The following is an 18,022-nucleotide window of genomic DNA, read 5'->3' as shown; positions in this document are numbered from 1 at the left end:
AAAGGTAAAGGGACCCCTGACCATTAAGGCCAGTCGCAGAAGACTCTGGGGTTGCGGTGCTCATCTTGCTTTACTGGCTGAGGGAGTTTGCGTTTGTCTGCAGACAGCTTCCGGGTCATGTGGCCAGCATGACTATGCTGCTTCTGGCGAACCAGAGCAGCGCACGGAAACGCTGTTTACTTTCCGCCGGAGCGGTACCTGTTTATTTACTTGCACTTTGACGTGCTTTCGAACTGCTAGGTTGGCAGGAGCTGGGACCAAGCAACGGGAGCTCACCCCATTGTGGGGATTCAAACTGCCAACCTTCTGATTGGCAAGCCCTAGGCTCTGTGGTTTAGACCACAGCGCCACCCACATCCCATGGAGGGGTAATTAATTTGGGGAAAACTGAAAAGGATTAGGGTCAAGGTGTCTCCTTTAGGACCGCTGAAGGAAAAGTGTTTCCCATTCATAACATAAATAGATAAGAAGGTTGGAAAGGCTAAACTATATTTTTATTTTGGAAATGAAATGTGAGTCCTCTGCTTCATATGGATTAAGGGATATAGTGTTATATGGATTGACTAATTAAGAGTGAATGTCTTCTTGATAGTAGGTAAAGAATAGTGAGGACAAAAACATAATTTACATTTACTTACAACATGCAAACAAGAAAGGCTATTTTGTTAATTTTTGAGTTCTTATATTTGTATTTGAAAATGTTCTTAAAAACATCAACAACAAACCAAAAAGCACAAAATGAATTTAGAAAAAAACAACAACAAAAAAAACCTAGAGCTCCTGTGGCCATATTAAAGTGAGGAGGTAAATAAATCCATTGGGAGATCTGAGTTCACATAACATATATTATGGCCTTCTAAATTGGTTTCTTGAATTCCAAAGTAAGTGCAAACTCAGGATTTAATAGGGTTTTTTGTGTATTTTTTTGTTTTTCATAATTCTTTGAGAACCAGAGGGTATGCTGGTGCTGCTGTGGAATTAATGAGCTGCACTTCCTGATTGTTACTAGCAATAAAGAATTTCTGGGGATAATATCTTAAGAGGTTGGGCTGTCACCTGATTTAAGAAACCTTGATTAGTAATATGTGTTAGTTTTTACTGAAAACAAAAACCCAAATAATCAACACATTCAACCTGTTATTCTCATTTGCATACTTATATTTTTACTTTGCTGTATGATCATTATGTGGCAACTCATATAAAAACTTAAATTATGATGGTGTAGACCAGCCTTTCTCAACCTTGTGTCCCCAGATGTTTTTGGCCTGCAACTCCCATGATCCCTAGCTCCCGGGACCAGTGGTCAGGGATGATGGGAGTTGTAGGCCAAAAACATCTGGGGACACAAGGTTGAGAAAGGCTGACAGTAACTAGCAAATAGATGGCGTGAGACAACAAAAAAGATTTTTATAATTGCACATATTATACATCAAACTCTAGTTTAGCTTTGTGTGACAAACCTTGTTAAGCTACTTCATTATAGTTGGAATGGTTGGGAGTTTCCATTTGGCAGCAATCAATATGCCATTAGTAACACATTACCAGCTGCTCCAGTTCTTAATCTGTAGTATTATTTATACATCTTAACCTGATTACTTCTTAATGCAGTTCGAGTTCACATCCAGAAATGCTTATCCAGAGTTTCTTAATCTGTAAACATTTCCATCATTTGTGTTTTTAAAAAATCCAATTTTTTCCCATCCTTCTTTTTTAGCAGTTTGAGTAATCCAAACAGTGAATCTATTGTATACAGTGGTACCTCGGGTTACATACGCTTCAGGTTGCATACGCTTCAGGTTACAGACTGCACTAACCCAGAAATAGTGCTTCAGGTTAAGAACTTTGCTTCAGGATGAGAACAGAAATCATGCTCTAGCGGCGCGGCAGCAACAGGAGGCCCCATTAGCTAAAGTGGTGCTTCAGGTTAAGAACAGTTTCAGGTTAGGAACGGACCTCCAGAATGAATTAAGTACTTAACCCGAGGTACCACTGTATTGTCTAGTGTGAAATACCACTGGGTTAATAGTAGTAGCAGTAATAGCACTATTCCATTTACCATGGTTTTTTGTTGTGCTTATACTGGCAGAAATAGCCAGAATGGATGTGAAAATAAATTGCCATTGATTATTGGTTAGATGTTTCCCCTGGTGTCCTTTTGCCATGTATATGTACTGAATATGTATACTACTATGATTTCCCCCCCTGATTTGCAAGTAGCTAAGAATAGATGACCATACAAAGTAGAATTTGCCTTTTAAAATGTACCTAGCAAAGCTATGTGCAAATTAATGTTTCCTTTGAATCAAGACTCTCCGTTGTAAATTTGCAAACCATACATTTAATATAACATGTACAGCTTTGAAGCATCTAGTCCTGCCCACTATAAATAGTGGCTGTTCTAATTTCTAGAGAATATGTTCTCTAATCATGCACAGTTCAGTTATTATGGAAGGTTACTGTTCTTGCACTACATTCTTTTTAAGCAATTGCTTAACTACTGTACATTTTCAACCTTTTTGGGATAAATCTAACACAACTCTATAGTTTATATCTGCAACTTTTCACTTTCATTAACGTTTAATTTAAAAGCTACTCCTAGAAACATTTTGTTTCCCTGTATGTTAGGCCCTGGAAATATTGTAAAAGTCTGTTTTTACTGGCATAGATAAAAAAGTATCTAGCACAAGTGAAAAGGCATATCCATTTGTACAAGAGAGGCCAAAACCTTTGCTGACTCTCCCACCCTTCTGCAGCCTCCACACCTCTCTAATGATTCCCCAGCATTCAAGACTGACTCTTTGATGAGCACCGTGGGAAGAAGGAGAAAGGAAAATCCCATTCCATAAGTCTTGTTTTTCTCACGGGTCCAGGGATCCAAAATACTTAACTGGAGATAGCAATGCTGAAACATGCTGTTCTATATATGCAATTTTAACAATAAGCTCTTATTGCTGTGGCATTTACTTGGAGCCTCTGTTTTGGATGTTCTGCACTGACGCTCTTGGTATCTTCATGTTGAAAAATCCTAATGTGTTCAGCAGCCCTGTATTGGAGAATGCAGTGTGCTTTCAGGCTCATCCTGTAATTATGTATAAAACTCAGGCTCAAAGATTTAATAGGTAAACGAGCAACAAACGTACACAGGTTCATTAACTCACAACTGTGTTATTTTAATCTTTGCATTTCTCACTAATTTTACTTTTGTATCCCTACAGGTTTACAAAGTTTTGGTCTCAGTTGGCAATAATGAATGGTTCGTCTTCAGGCGATACGCTGAGTTTGATAAACTGTATAATACAGTAAGTAAAGGGAGTCGTGCTAAAATTGAATCAAGGAATGGCCCTCTGCCAATACAACTGTGTCTGGAAGGTATCTATACTCCAAAGTTAAACTACCTGTGTGTTTTGTGTATTTCAGCTAAGGAAACAATTTCCCACTATGAACTTGAAGATTCCTGCTAAAAGAATATTTGGAGACAATTTTGATCCAGGTAAGTCACATAAGTTCTTTTCTTCTTTTATTGCTTTTTAATAAACAGTGTCTGCAGAGGCTATTTTTAAAGCCTACCAAATGGTTGGAGTTAGATACCATAGGCCAAAAGTCGGTTTTCTTTTTTGGTTGCTTTTTGCTTTATGGGAAATCCTTGCCTATTAACTACAACTTGCCAGTAACTTTCACACGGTGTAACTGATGTGCATTGATTGGTGAATGTGTGTTCTCTGTCTTTCAAAATCCACAGAGTATTAATTCAGAGTAGCTGATTGCCAGAGTGCAGTGTCTGATTTTCTTTCCTTGAAAACATTTGTCTGTACAGTAGAGGAAAACATTAAGCTGATTTACCTTGCAATCAACATCATACATCTGCTTGTAAACCTGAAAATACACTTGCAAGAAAAGGGATGGGTAAATAATGGGAGGACCACAGGGGTTTAAAAATCCCCAAGCTACAAGTACAACATTGCACATGCGACATTTGGATTTTATGTAGAAATGTATGATGCAGGCGATGGTGAATGTATGGCTTTTATGGGTTGCATTTCCTGAATGTCCACATACAAATGGTATGTAAGTGAGATAACAAGCACAATCTCGACAGGTCTTTTATTTATTTTTTAAAATAAATTTTTATTGAAGTTTCCACAGATTTTTAACACATCAACCAAACACAATAACAAACAAAAAAGAAAAAAAGACATTATAAATGATATAAACAATAAACACGTATAAATTCAATTTACACTTTCTTGTGGCTTACTTTCCCGACTTCCTCATACCTTCCCTTTCTGTATTCTAATTTCTGATACAGTTATCAGCAAATCCTTCCCTTACTTTTACCTTAATTTCTATATTATTTATTTTCTTTAAATTATCCCATACCGCTATTAACCTCTTATTTTATAATCCAGCGTCATTCTAACATTCCTTAATTTTACAGTATTTCTTTAAATAGTCCTTGAATTTTCTCCAATCTTCTTCCGCCGTTTCTCTTCCCTGGTTTCAGATTCTGCTCGTCATCTCTGCCAGTCCCATATAGTCTATCACCTAATCTCGACAGGTCTTTTAGATGTGACCCCTCCGCCCCGCCCCCTTTGAAACTCCCCTGAGAATTAAAAGCAGCTTTTCACTCAGCACAGGGTCAGGCTAGAGTTCTGGGGCTTGGGGGAGAATGGAGCGAGGTATTTTTGGCATGCAGGATTAGTTGCATCATTGTATGGCTTGTGGATGAAGGTGTTATGTTTTTCCTGGCATGTCTATATTCTAAAGTACTGCTGCAAAGTAAAAAATACTATTTGTATTTATAATGCCAATAAACTAATACAGCGTCTGTTTAAAGTTATTTTTAATAGTAATACAGTATGACGGTATTAGAGTTCTTAGCTTTTGAGCCATCTGATCTGCTGGTACCACGTACTTGTAGCGCATAGTGTTTGTTTATGACCCTCCTCTTGGGGCACATTTTATGTTGATTCCATGTGGACTGACATGTGGCACAAACCCTTACCAAGCAAAGGGCTGGTTTGACCTTTTAGTCTCTGCACAAATCTGTGATTAGATCCCTTGAAAATCTTGGTTCAGTGCTGACTTCATTCTATTTATAGCTTAAGACTTTTGAAACAGGTTGAAATCAAGACTCTGTTAATCAGTGGAATTCTGCCAACTCAAGCGCATTAAGGATCGGGGGGGGGGGTGTTTTGTTGTTTTTATTAAAAAAACCATGATAGTGCTTAATGCAGCAGGTTTCATGCACATCACTACCATTCATTTGTTATATTGTACGTGGTATATTCTGGTCCATTGTGGAATGTATAATGCTAATAAAATATAAGGGATGTAAATTACTTTCCATTTTAGCAATTCTGTAAACAACCAGACCAATTTATGCTTGCTTAAACACAAATAAGGTTTCTGTTATATCTTCTCAAACTCAGCTGTCAACCTTGATTCATTCAACATGTCCTTTCTACTGCATATATTATCTCCATACATGTTGCACCAGATTTCTTTCTTTGTTAAATTTTGTAAAGATTGGATGATAGGATAATAAATGGGTAATGAAGCAAGTATCTACAGGGTAGGGAGAGGTGTGCTGTGGGAGGTGGAGCAGGCCAAGTAAGGGGCACACAGCACAGGCACTTAGTGATTGTCCTGAGTGCCAGACCCTCCTCCTACTGGGGAATTGCAGTTGTCGTATAAGTCAGCCTTTGAGACTGCTGCTGCTGAATGCCAGGTCAACTCTGAATAAGACCTCCCTCATCCATGATCTGATTGTGGATGAGCAGGCCGATCTGGTCTGTATCACTAAGACTTGGGTGGGTGAACAGGGTACAGTTGGCATCACCCAGCTGTGCCCACCCACTGCAGTATCTGGGTAGACTTGAGGGTTGGGGAGTTGCTGTGGTCCCTATAAATTCTCTCTCTCTCCAGGCCCTCTGTCCAGTTGTGGGGTGGGGGCAGGATCTAGAGTGTGTGTTCCCAGCACTGGACAATCAGGACAGATTAGAGAATCTACTGGTTCACCTCCTGCCACACTGCCCAGCAGTGTCCTTGCCTTTGCTGAAAGAGCTGGTCTTGAGGATTCCAGGACTACTGGTTTTGGGGGACTTCGACATCCATGCAGAGGCAATCGGCAGCTCAGGACTTCATGGCTGCCATGACGACCATGGGGCTGTCCCAACATGTCATCGGCCTAAGCCTTCTCTCCTCCATTTTAATTGTCTGAAACATTTGTGGAACTAAAACTGTTGTTTGAAAGGATTGGTGCGTATTCACATGTATTTGTGTATCTCTTATTTTTTTTGTAAGAGCTCTTATTTGTCTGAAGACCAGGCGCTTCTTGCAATCTGGTCTAGTCAGTTTCACCAACCCATTAACCCTTAGAGGATACAGTCAGGATAACAGGAGCATGTGGGCCTTTGTCTTTACATTATGGAACTGATTAACACTGAAGTAATCTGAAAAAAAGTGTAAACTTCATTTTTTTTAAAAAAAGAAATCTAATATATGGTCCTTCCTAATTTTCTTTCAGATTTCATTAAGCAGAGAAGAGCAGGGTTGAATGAATTCATTCAGAATTTAGTACGACAGCCAGAACTTTGCAATCAGTAAGTTAACACACACACATATTTTCCTAGAAATAAGGGTATGTTATCGACCGTATAAGGAAGCCATTTACAAATTGCTTCTAAGTACTCCACTATAAGCAGTTTTTTTTAAAAAAAAATGCACCTGTGACTACCAGATGCTACACATGCAAAAAGGAAAAGCTAATCACCATGAGGTCTTCCTTGAGAGTATTTCAGGGGCACCTGGCTGACTGCGATTAGACAGAATGCTCAACTAGATGGACTGGTTTGCTCCAGGAAGGAAGGTCTAATGTTCATCAGTCATTGACTTCCCTAAATAAGACTTATTATGAGATTTTTTTAAATCCTACCTTTCCATCCCAAAGGAAAGTTCTCAAAGCTGTTACTTTCATAAATATAAAATTATAATTAAATATTGTGCATGCCTTTGATGATCATCATTCAAGCCTCAATAATACTCAATAATACTTTGAAGTTACACTTTATCTAAATAGAAGAAACTGAGGTTTCTAGACCGTGCAGTTTCACTAGTTGGCAAAACATGTTAAAGAATCTGAAAAGAAGCCCGGACATACTGTTTTTCTTAGCCACATGTCACTATGCAGAGTTAGATGTTCCTGAAGTGCTTCAATAAGATTAATGAGGGTACAAAATTTGAGCTTCTCTGACTGGTCCATCTTCAGAGACTGATTCTAGAACTTTCTGAGGAATTTGCCTGTTGATGCCAGCCTTCCTGTCACCAGCCTGGTGGCTTAATGAAATTGACAAATGTGGTCTGGTTCATGGTGCAATTGAATTTAGACATTACCTTCTCAGACAGTGGTCTTGGGTATGTTCCTGGTTTTAATCCAGAGCTCTATTATATGAGGCTGCTGGAGAGATGGGAAGAAAACTTGGGTGAAGTTTAAAGCTCCATTTTAATTCTGTGCTAAGGTGATAAAAAAGCCCAAATGTTGAGCTTTCATGTTAAAATAAATCTCTCTCTTAAACATTTTATCAGATAAAATCTCTTGCATCCACCCACACAAATTTTGTTATTGGTGAAGTCTGAGAGCAGTATCTGAATTATCTGCTGGTCCACTCCTGATAGGTATTTTAAATTCTTGTTGTCCAAGGATGTGGACAACATGCTTTAAAGATTTGAAACACCCACTCTTGTTCCCTGATTTGTAATCTTCCCTGGGCCATTTAGACTTGATGCACTCGTGAATTGGCTATTGCACAGTGCTCTACACTGAGCTGCCTTTTGGAGACTGTTCAGAAGCCTCAGCTACTGCAGCATGCTGAGCTTCTCTTGAGAAATAAGGGTCACAGGGAGCATGTTGTTCCAGTTCTGGCTCAGCCATGTGGGTTTCTTTTAGTTTCCAGGTCCAACTGAAGGTGCTTACAGTAGCTTTTAAAACCTTCGAGGTCAGAGGCCTGTATCTCTCCAGGAGTGCCTCTTTCCAAATGTACCTCCTCATGTTCCCTGATTAAAGGGGGAGGCATTGTTATTATACCCATCCACAAGGGATATAAGAATTGTACCAGGCATAGGCAAACTCTGCCCTCCAGATGTTTTGGGACTACAACTCCCATCATCCCTGACTACTGGTCCTGTTAGCTAGGGATGATGGGAGTTGTAGTCCCAAAACATCTGGCGGGCTGGGTTTGCCTATGCCTGAATTGTACAAATACAGAGCAGTACCTATTCCATGGTAGGACATATGCCAGCTGAGGCAAGCTTGGCAACTTCCTGGGTGACTTCCCTGTAGCTTGTTAACACAAAGCTTTTTTTTTTTAAAGAAGGCTTTTAGCAGAGTTCATTGACCGTGGCACTAGCTTTTGCTGCTGGAGTTTCTGTTGCTTTACATTTGCAATTTGCAATTTTCTCTGTGCTAGTATAAGTTTAGTTTTAATTAAATTAGCAAATTAGAAACAGAAAATGACAGTAATGCTGAAGGTGTTAGAAAGGAAATGGCTTATTCCAGGTGGCGTTCACAAGTTATCCAATTAGTATACACTCTAGAAGTGGAAGTGGAAATTTGGTTCTAATTAACAAACTCTGAAATTATAACATGGAAATTGAATAAAAATAGGGAATAATGCAGGTAGATTCACTCCCTGATTTGATTCAGTTTCCATTTTACGTAGTCATTATAGTTTCTGCTCCTGTTTTATTTCTGCTCGTGTGCAGATAAAATAGAAATTTGGTAATGTTTCTTTCTGAAAGTAGTGAAATAGAGAAGCTTCCTCTGTTTACATTGCAAAAGTGTAAATGTACTATTATTTATAATGAATGGATTTAACCTCCACCCTTTTTTTAGCCCAGATGTCCAAGCATTTCTTCAGATGAACAATCCAAAGCACCATTATGATCCATCTGAAGATGAAGATGAAAGGAACAGTCAAAAGGTAATTAAAACTTCTGGGTTCCTTCCTAGAAAGTGTGGATTTGTTGTACAGTGCAATGGAAAGTAAGGCACTGCTTGTATCTCCTCATCTGTAATTAGAATTCTAAGTCCACATGATATTTCATAAATGGTAATTCCACTATTTGAATCTTGGACTACTTTCTATTCTTCTGCCTATTTTATTGCCATGCCTCCTGTGTTCCAGTAAAGTTCATGACTATTATATTTATAATATTGGTTTCGATCCTTTGATCTTCCAACAGCCAAGTTACAAGCACATCTAGGATGTTAAAATAGTAAACATAACAACAGCAGATGCTGCTTGCTTATCATCAAAACTGCTCTGAGATTATCCTAGTTCTAAGGAAATACTCAAGGCCAGATCTCTCACTATTTACTTTAAAGCCTTGTATGCATACTTTGTTCATCTATTATTCAGTGCTAGGTGTACAAAGTGTTGTCTGATCTTATAGAATCATTAGTCATACTTAGTTAGGGTAGATCTATTGAGATTGATAGGTCTGCTCTTGAGAATGTAGGAATAAATGTTCTTTCTAGCAAATAAAAATAATTAAAACCTTGATGTGACTCTTATTATTCTTTTGTATCCTCTTTCTTTCAACAGCTAAACTCTACCTCACAGAATATCAACCTGGGGCCATCTGGAAATCCTCAGTAGGTTTTTTAGTTAAATATAAACCAAACGTTAGACTGAATTTATTAACCATGAAAAAAAATCAAGCAACTCCATGCATGTATTTGCCCTTTTGAGCAGCTTTAGAATAAGTTCCTCCTTCTCAAATCAGTACCAAGATAATATTTCTTGTGAGCTTAGTGCAAACCAAAGGGGGAATGACAAAGTTCTGGGAATCGGTGAAACAAATGTTGAGCAAAAAGAATCAAGTAAAACCAAATGTGGGGGACAGTGATGAATAAAGCAGGAAATGCTATGTGGATTGGTTGTTGCTCAGAGAGGCTGCAAAGGAGTAGATGCCTGATGGCTAAATGGGAATTGTGGACGAGAGTACAGATAATATAGAAGGGATGGTCACTTGGAAGATAAATAATGATCGTTGGAATGTGTGCCATGTCTGTCATTGGACTGCTAAATAAAACCATGGCTACTGTCTTACCAGAAGGGATGCGGGTGGCGCTGTGGGTAAAACCTCAGCACCTAGGGCTTGCCGATCACATGGTTGGCGGTTCGAATCCCCGCGGCGGGGTGAGCCCCCGTCGTTCGGTCCCAGCTCCTGCCCACCTAGCAGTTCGAAAGCACCCCTAAGTGCAAGAAGATAAATATGTACTGCTTTATAGCGGGAAGGTAAATGGCGTTTCCGTGTGCTGCACTGGTGCTGGCTCGCCAGAGCAGCTTCGTCACGCTGGCCACGTGACCCGGAAGTGTCTCCGGACAGCGCTGGCCCCCGGCCTCTTAAGTGAGACGGGCGCACAACCCTAGAGTCGGACACGACTGGGCCGTACGGGCAGGGGTACCTTTACTGTCTTACCATCTTGACTACTTTAAGTAACCCTCTTTTTCCTCAATCCCTTCCAGTGCTAAACCAACAGACTTTGACTTCCTGAGAGTTATTGGGAAGGGCAGCTTTGGCAAGGTAGGCCTAATTTTAATTGTTTTACGTATTCTTCTGTCATACTTTTCCACCTGAGCTTCTTTTGTGGAGAAATCCACTTTTGCTGATGGCATGAGGTGAGGGATTATAGCACATGTATTGCGTACAGGGAGTTATATGTTCAATCCTTTACATTTCCAGTGGAAAAAGGAATAGCTGGCAGGTGACGAGAGAAACCTCTGCCTTAGGTCCTGGGCGGCTGCTGCCAGAAAGAGTAGCAATAGTGGTTTACATTTTTGAATGAATTGATTTTAGAATGTATTTCAATTAATTGATTGTGATTTTATGTAAACTGTGTTATTTTTACGGTTGTTAGCTGCTCTGAGCCCAGCTTCGGCTAGGGAGGGCGGGATATAAATAATAATAATAATAATAATAATAATAATTATTATTATTATTATTATTATTATTAAAGGCTTAATAAAGGCTGCACCCTCTGTGTATTTGTGAAAAGCTAAGAAGTTGAAATTTAGTGGTGTTCCTTTACTTTTAACACTTTAGTGCAAGAACAGACTTTCACACTATTTGCAAATTCTTCTTCAGGTTCTTCTTGCAAAACGAAAACTGGATGGGAAGTTCTATGCCGTTAAAGTGCTGCAGAAAAAGATTATTCTCAACAGGAAAGAGGTGAAAGGAAATAGATATTTAATTTTTCCCTCCCAGTTACCAAATTGTTCCTATTTACTTATTGACCTTTCACTTCCTTGCAGCAAAAACATATTATGGCTGAACGTAATGTGCTGTTGAAAAATGTGAAGCATCCATTTTTAGTTGGATTGCAATATTCATTCCAAACTACAGAGAAGCTTTACTTTGTTCTGGATTTTGTTAATGGAGGGGAGGTAGGTATATTTTTGGGTCTTTGTATTGTGGCAATGTGGTGCCCATTGAAATTGATAGAACCACTAGTTTAGACTCACTTAGAAGCTGCAATAATGAACTAAGTCAACTTAATTCAAGATGGTTATATTGTTGCATCACTTAGATTCTGTAGCAAGTCTGCTGGAAATATGGTGTTGATTCTCAGCATATGGAACAACCAGCTTACACCATCACAGTAGCAGTTTATATTAGCCCCACATCTAAACATAAATCTACCTCATTTACCAGCTGTGGCCCAAGTATGCTGGGCCTACAGATGTGACAAAATAAGGAAATGATTAAAGGAAGGATGTGAAGGATGTGAATGATTATGCACATAGAGAATCTATTTTCACTGTTTTGATAGTTGTTCATAGGGAAATCGCCAGTTCTGCTAATCTATCATTAAGAATGACACCATCTATTTTGTTTTTAATGCTGCATTCTTTTAACTTGCACTCTGCATATTTGCAGCTCTTCTTTCATCTGCAAAAAGAGCGTTCCTTTCCTGAACACAGAGCCAGGTTTTATGCTGCTGAAATAGCCAGTGCATTGGGTTACCTACACTCCATAAACATTGTATACAGGTAATAATTTATAATAATTACAGGTAATAATTTACAACATTTAGTTGTAGTCTAAATGACCACAAAGCTGAATGCCAGCATTTTGTATTATTGTATGTGCATTTGATTCTCATGCTCACAAAGCATGGTTTCCACAGAGGCCTGTTTTCTTTTTAAAAGCTTATGTAAGACAGTGGGTATTATTTGCTAAACATGCTACTTACAATCCTATTCTGAACTGTTTCTTTTTTTGTGTGTGACCAGGGATTTGAAGCCAGAGAATATCCTTCTAGATTCACTGGTAGGCATTAAATATATTTTCCTGTTGCCCCAGGTTTTATTTTTAATATGATCCCTAACACCCTGCATTATTTTACAGTGAAATGTTTGTTTTCAATGCAGGGGCATGTTGTTTTAACAGATTTTGGGCTTTGTAAAGAAGGAATTGCTACTTCAGAAACTACAGCAACATTTTGTGGTACACCAGAGGTATGTAAATTTATTTGCATGATTTAAGAAAATATTTTGCAGTGGATTTTGCAAAACCTTGCTGTGGTGGGGAGGAAGTGTTTGAATCAGTGGGTCTGTACCAATGTAAGAGACAAGCTACATGCTACTCTGTGCTGGTGCTCTTTTTACTGAAAAGCAAACTCATAGGCTTTGTCACAAGGGCAAAATCATTTCAGTGCTATGTTTTCTTAGTGGGGAAAATGTTAGTGCATATATGGGCCTTGTAGTGACAGACTTGGAAACAATATTTTAAGTATACATTGTAAGAAAATGAACACAGGCTAAACATGGGGGGGGGAATGCTATTTTATTATTTATTTAATGCATTGGTACCCCACTCTTCAGCCAAAAAGGCTTTCAGATCATGTTTTTAAAAAGTAGGGTCTCTTCCCTCAGGCTGACAACCTAAAAGATGCAACACAAAGGGAAGAAGGGGGGGGAGTACATTTGGACACTAGTTCTCAAAGTTACAGTTAACTATAATCAGGCCCATGCAGACTGGGGACAGCCAGGTACACATACCCTGTGCCTTAGAAGGCTAAGCTGGCCGGATGGTCCAGCCAGGCACTGGCTGCCTTTTTGTTTGTGTTTATAACTTTATTCTAACAAGACTTCCATTCTGGGTCTCAGACAATCTCTGCACAGACCTGACTATAAGGATTCTTTAACAGTGGACCAAGCTTTCTAGAGATCTTACAGAATCTTTTCATTAGAACAGAACAGCAAAGGCAATGAGTGCACAGAAATGTGTTTCAGTGCTGTTATTAGTGATTTCTAATATTACTAGATTATAATCAAGACATTTTTGAGCTGCTTTCATCAGAGTAACAATACTCTCTCATGCAATATTTCATTTGGCAAGAGGAGCTGTCTCTCTGAGTAAGTAGTCAAACTTCTTTTCCTCTATAGTACCTGGCCCCAGAGGTGATCAGAAAGCAACCCTATGACAACACAGTAGACTGGTGGTGCCTTGGTGCTGTTTTGTATGAAATGCTATATGGTCTGGTAAGTATTTTCATGTTTTTCACGCATCATATTTAAAGCAGTACTTCCAGATGTCTCTGCAAAGCGGTTGTTGTGGGGAAACAGAGGAGAATCTTTGTCTTCCTGTCCTATTGTGGCATTTCACTGCTGGAAATGGGATGTTGGATCAGAGGCACCAATGCTCTGATTTCACAGAACTGTTCCTATCATTCACAATACTAAGAACACATCTTACACATTCCAGATTCATATTTATGAACAGCTTACTTGGTTTTGTTGGGTTTGACTGCCTAATAAAATTTGATAAATACTTAGCAGATCTTGTTGCATTGTCTAGTGCTGCTTTTGGTTTTATGTTGTTAATTTCCTGACTTTCTACTGGAAACAGATTATGTCACCCAGCACAGATGGAACAGACAACTGAAGTGGCAATGATGCTATTCATTGCTAAATAGAATGGAATTAGCTAGAAAAGGCTTCCAGTGTCAATGTCCAGGACATAAACAACATGTTCTCATTTGCTCTTGTATTTTTCCTTGATACTAGAGTAAAATGTATCTATTACAGGCTTGTAATACTTATGCTGAAGAACATGTTTTTCCTGCATTTAGGAGAATGCTGGGGAGGGTTACTCTTCCTCTTCTCTCTTTATTATAAAATGCTTTACTGACCTCACAAAAGGCCACACAATTGCTTGCACTACAAGCAATTTTTGTATATAGTTGCTATTTATATTGTTCTGGTGTATAACAGTTTTCAGCAAAATTCTTAAATCAGCTATTAAGAAGGGCTGATAGTGCTTCATAAGCTACTTTATCCAAGAGACAAGAACTCCAAAGTGGTGGTAAAAAAAGCCCCTTTCTGCCTTGTGATCTCTGAAGTGATCTCTGTCCAATCTAGCATGAGTGAACATTCAAAATTCATTTATCAACATTTCTTGAATAAGCCTAGTGATTTTTAGTTTAGCATCCTAATTGTGTGTTTTCCTTGCCCTCTCCAGCCGCCCTTTTACTGCCGTGATGTTGCTGAGATGTATGAAAATATTCTCCACAAACCCCTACATTTAAGGCCAGGCATCAGTCTTACGGCTTGGTCTATTCTGGAAGAACTTTTGGAGAAGGAGAGACAAAACAGACTTGGAGCTAGAGAAGATTTTGTACGTAATGTATCTGAAGAAACAAATCAATCAATCAATCAACCAACAGCCAATGTCAAGCTTAGAGCTATACCATCAGTTTAGAATTCTAAATATTGACTTTCCTTTGAAAATTATCAGTTGCCAAGGCAATCCTAAAAGGTGTGGAAATTTATTGATAGGAACCATTTAAATAATCTGAGTCTGGCTACTTCAGTTGATTTAAGTAAACAAAAAGCATTTTCCAATTAGGACTATTTCTTTAGCTTGGCTGGCTCAGCACAAACTGAAAACATATGTAACACCCAAGTAGTTATGCTCCTGTAGGATATTTGCCTTGTGAAATATATTATTCTAGCATATTACAGAGGTCTATTTTGTTGGCAGCAAAAGACTGCTTTTTTAAAACAAAAAATTATTTATTGAATTTTATAACAATTAATGATACAAATCTCATTCATCATGTTATTTACAATTATTCTCCCTCCCCTCCTCTGGACTTACCTCAAACCCCCCCACCCCCCGCGCTGAGTTATTTAGTTTTATTTATCGTACCCTGCTTTTCCTACACAAAAATAAAATCCCTTATCATTTCTCTAAAATATCTGTTACTCAAATGAAGTTGTAAAAGTTTGTTCAAATCCTGCCAGTGAATCCAGTCCATTCTGTTGTTTCTGCAAATAAACTGTAAATAGTTCCCAGACTCCTTTGAAGTCCTTTTTGTCCTCTTGTAGTTTGTCTGTTAGCTTAGCCAATTCTGCATACTTCATTAGCTTTTCTTGCCATTATTCCTTTGATGGTATTTCTTTTGTCTTACAATATTGTGCAATCAAGATTCTTGCTTCTGTTGCAGCATGCATAAATTAGTTTTGCTCTTTGTTCTGAGTAAATAGCTTGGACTCCCCTCATATATTTTCTCCAAATTCCATCTCTTCTGGGACTTTTTTCATAAAGTCCCAAGAGATATTATCAAAGGCTTTCTCTGTGTCTATAAACATTAGGGCCGCTTGTTTTTCATTTCTAACTTCCAGGTATTCTATTATATTCAAAATATTTCTTATATTATCTTTCATTTGTTTACCTGGTAGAAACCCTGCTTGGTCTTTATGAATATATTCCTCTAAAGCCTTTTTTAATCTGGTTGCTAAGATGTACGCAAACAGCTTGTAATCATTGTTTAATAGAGAAATAGGTCTATAATTTTTAACTGACTCTTGTTTTGGAATTAGTGTTATATATGCTTCTTTCCATGTCTCTGGAACCTTCCCTATTTTTAGAATTTCACTCATCAGATCATTTAGAGGGTTCACAAACTGTTCACTCAGTTTCTTGTAATACTTAGCTGATAGCCCATCCGGTCCAGGCGATTTATCAACTTTTGCTTGACTTACTGCATTTAAGACTTCTTGCCCTGTTATTTCTTCATTTAATACTGCTAACTTACCTGTTTTTATTTTTGGTAAATTACTCTTTTAAAGATATTCCTCTATCTTTGGTGTCTTTTCTGTTCCCTTTTTATAAAAATCAGCAAAGTACTTGACAAAGGCAAAAGACTGCTTTCTGATCAGTATAAGACAAATGTATATGTATCATGCAATTGTATGTTGTATTTCAGCTTGAAATTCAGAGGCATCCCTTCTTTGAATCTCTCAGCTGGACTGACCTCGAACAAAAAAAGATCCCACCACCATTTAATCCTAATGTGGTAGGTACAATAGTTCATACTTCAGTAAACTGGGATATAAGAACTCATTCAAGAAGTAATTACGGTTAGCTATAAAAAACAGCAGCAATAATTGTAATCAAATTCAAATGCTTAGTTGAAAGGAAGGCATGAAAAAAATCTATCATGGTATCAAATAACTTTAAAAAGGGAAATATGCAAAAAGAACTTTTTTTAAAAAAGTTTCAAGCAGAGCTTTAAAGTGATCATAATGATGAGATATACTAACACTAGCAAAGCAATCCTATCAGGGTGTAAAGATCTGTGGTGGAGCTACTGCTATTTCCTAAGCCCTGCCCGCTTGTCCTGGCCAGGGCAGAAGGTATGGACAACTATTTTTATTTTTGGTTCCCTCCATTACTTCCACCCATAGAGAGGGAGGTCCACAATATCCTATGGACTCTGGGACACTCTCCCTGGTGCACCATTGATTATTTTGCTGATAAATTGTTTTGTTGATAAATTAATAGACCTTCCCAATTTGAACTGAAATATGACACACAAGAGGTAGAAACCATACCTTTTTCTTACAACAATTTGTATGTTTTATTTCCTAGTCTGGTCCAGATGACATCAGAAACTTTGACACAGCATTTACAGAAGAAATGGTACCCTGTTCAGTTTGCATTTCTTCTGACTATAATATTGTAAATGCCAGTGTGTTGGAAGCAGATGATGCATTCATTGGATTTTCTTATGCACCACCTTCTGAAGACTTATTTCACTAAGATTTCTGGATGCTAAGAAATACTTGCAAGTCATCTTTAGATGGACTGGAACGTTTTGATTGTGAACGGATTCAAAAATATGTGCAACTAGTGCCTCGTTTGAAATGTTGAACAAACTTTTTCTGCTGTAATATGAGGAACCTGGGCATTTTGGATTACTTCCTTACGACTGTTACACCTGCTGTACAAAAATACTTTTTGAACCAATACCTTTAGTTAGCTGTTCTTAACTTTGACTCTCTGTAAGAAAGGACACTGACTGTTTTCCCCTAAGTTTACATTGATAGCTCCAAATTGTCTGTATTTCAAAGCAGCACACTTTCTCATTTAAAGGCCTTTGTAAGCTATCTAGTGACTTTGTGCTTGAAATGTTACTATGCAAATATTTTTGTATAGCACTGTTTTTTAAATAAGATAAGCATACTCTGCACAATTTGCTTGTTCTTTAAGCCAAGGTGGTTTATTGGTATCACTTCTTCTTAACTCCAAGCAAGAATCTGTACAATATTGCCCATCCTAAGGCCAAACTGTGCCACCTTTAGTTATACTGGGCCCTGAATTGCAACCATTACCACTTTACTCAAGTAATTTGATACATTCCATTAGTAAAACCTAGAAATGTGCTCTCTAGGTTAAATAAAGGTGGAACAAATTAGCCTTAAGTATTTTTTTTTTTATAACAATGCTTCTCATAATGTCTATAACTTTTTTCCTCTTCTTGTAGAAGATAAATGGCTTTTTCCAAAGAAATATATAAGGAAAAAATGACTGCATTTGTAGAAGGAAAATTTTGTTCTTGTGTTTAGAAAACTAATATATTTCAATTTGATTGTATTAAAATTCACTTTCATGAGATCTATACTTTGATTAGCTCATGCTTGGATTAAAAAAAAGCTAACACAGTTCATTT

At 38.0% G+C, this 18,022-nt stretch overlaps 1 protein-coding gene across 7 annotated transcripts in view; it reads left to right on the top strand.

The window, feature by feature from the left end:
• LOC310848592 (serine/threonine-protein kinase Sgk3) overlaps positions 1 to 17,971 on the top strand; it is a 52,762-nt gene extending 34,791 nt beyond the window's left edge. For 6 of the 7 annotated variants that reach the window (XM_083747893.1, XM_083747895.1, XM_083747898.1 and 3 more), the window contains 15 exons: positions 3,216 to 3,299; positions 3,418 to 3,490; positions 6,527 to 6,602; positions 8,891 to 8,978; positions 9,603 to 9,652; positions 10,530 to 10,587; positions 11,149 to 11,232; positions 11,316 to 11,447; positions 11,941 to 12,053; positions 12,297 to 12,333; positions 12,435 to 12,521; positions 13,452 to 13,547; positions 14,527 to 14,682; positions 16,277 to 16,366; positions 16,942 to 17,971. In XM_083747893.1, coding sequence (XP_083604019.1) covers positions 3,216 to 3,299; positions 3,418 to 3,490; positions 6,527 to 6,602; positions 8,891 to 8,978; positions 9,603 to 9,652; positions 10,530 to 10,587; positions 11,149 to 11,232; positions 11,316 to 11,447; positions 11,941 to 12,053; positions 12,297 to 12,333; positions 12,435 to 12,521; positions 13,452 to 13,547; positions 14,527 to 14,682; positions 16,277 to 16,366; positions 16,942 to 17,112 — 1,395 coding nt within the window. In that variant the 3' untranslated portion in view covers positions 17,113 to 17,971. The remainder of the gene's footprint in view (positions 1 to 3,215; positions 3,300 to 3,417; positions 3,491 to 6,526; positions 6,603 to 8,890; positions 8,979 to 9,602; positions 9,653 to 10,529; positions 10,588 to 11,148; positions 11,233 to 11,315; positions 11,448 to 11,940; positions 12,054 to 12,296; positions 12,334 to 12,434; positions 12,522 to 13,451; positions 13,548 to 14,526; positions 14,683 to 16,276; positions 16,367 to 16,941) is intronic. The other variant, XM_083747897.1, reaches the window with a different exon arrangement.
• Positions 17,972 to 18,022: the final 51 nt, after the last annotated feature.

This window comes from Podarcis gaigeae (genome assembly GCF_964106915.1).
Source record: "Podarcis gaigeae genome assembly, chromosome: 7".
Lineage (NCBI taxonomy): Eukaryota > Metazoa > Chordata > Lepidosauria > Squamata > Lacertidae > Podarcis > Podarcis gaigeae.
This window is presented reverse-complemented; position numbering and strand designations above follow the sequence as displayed.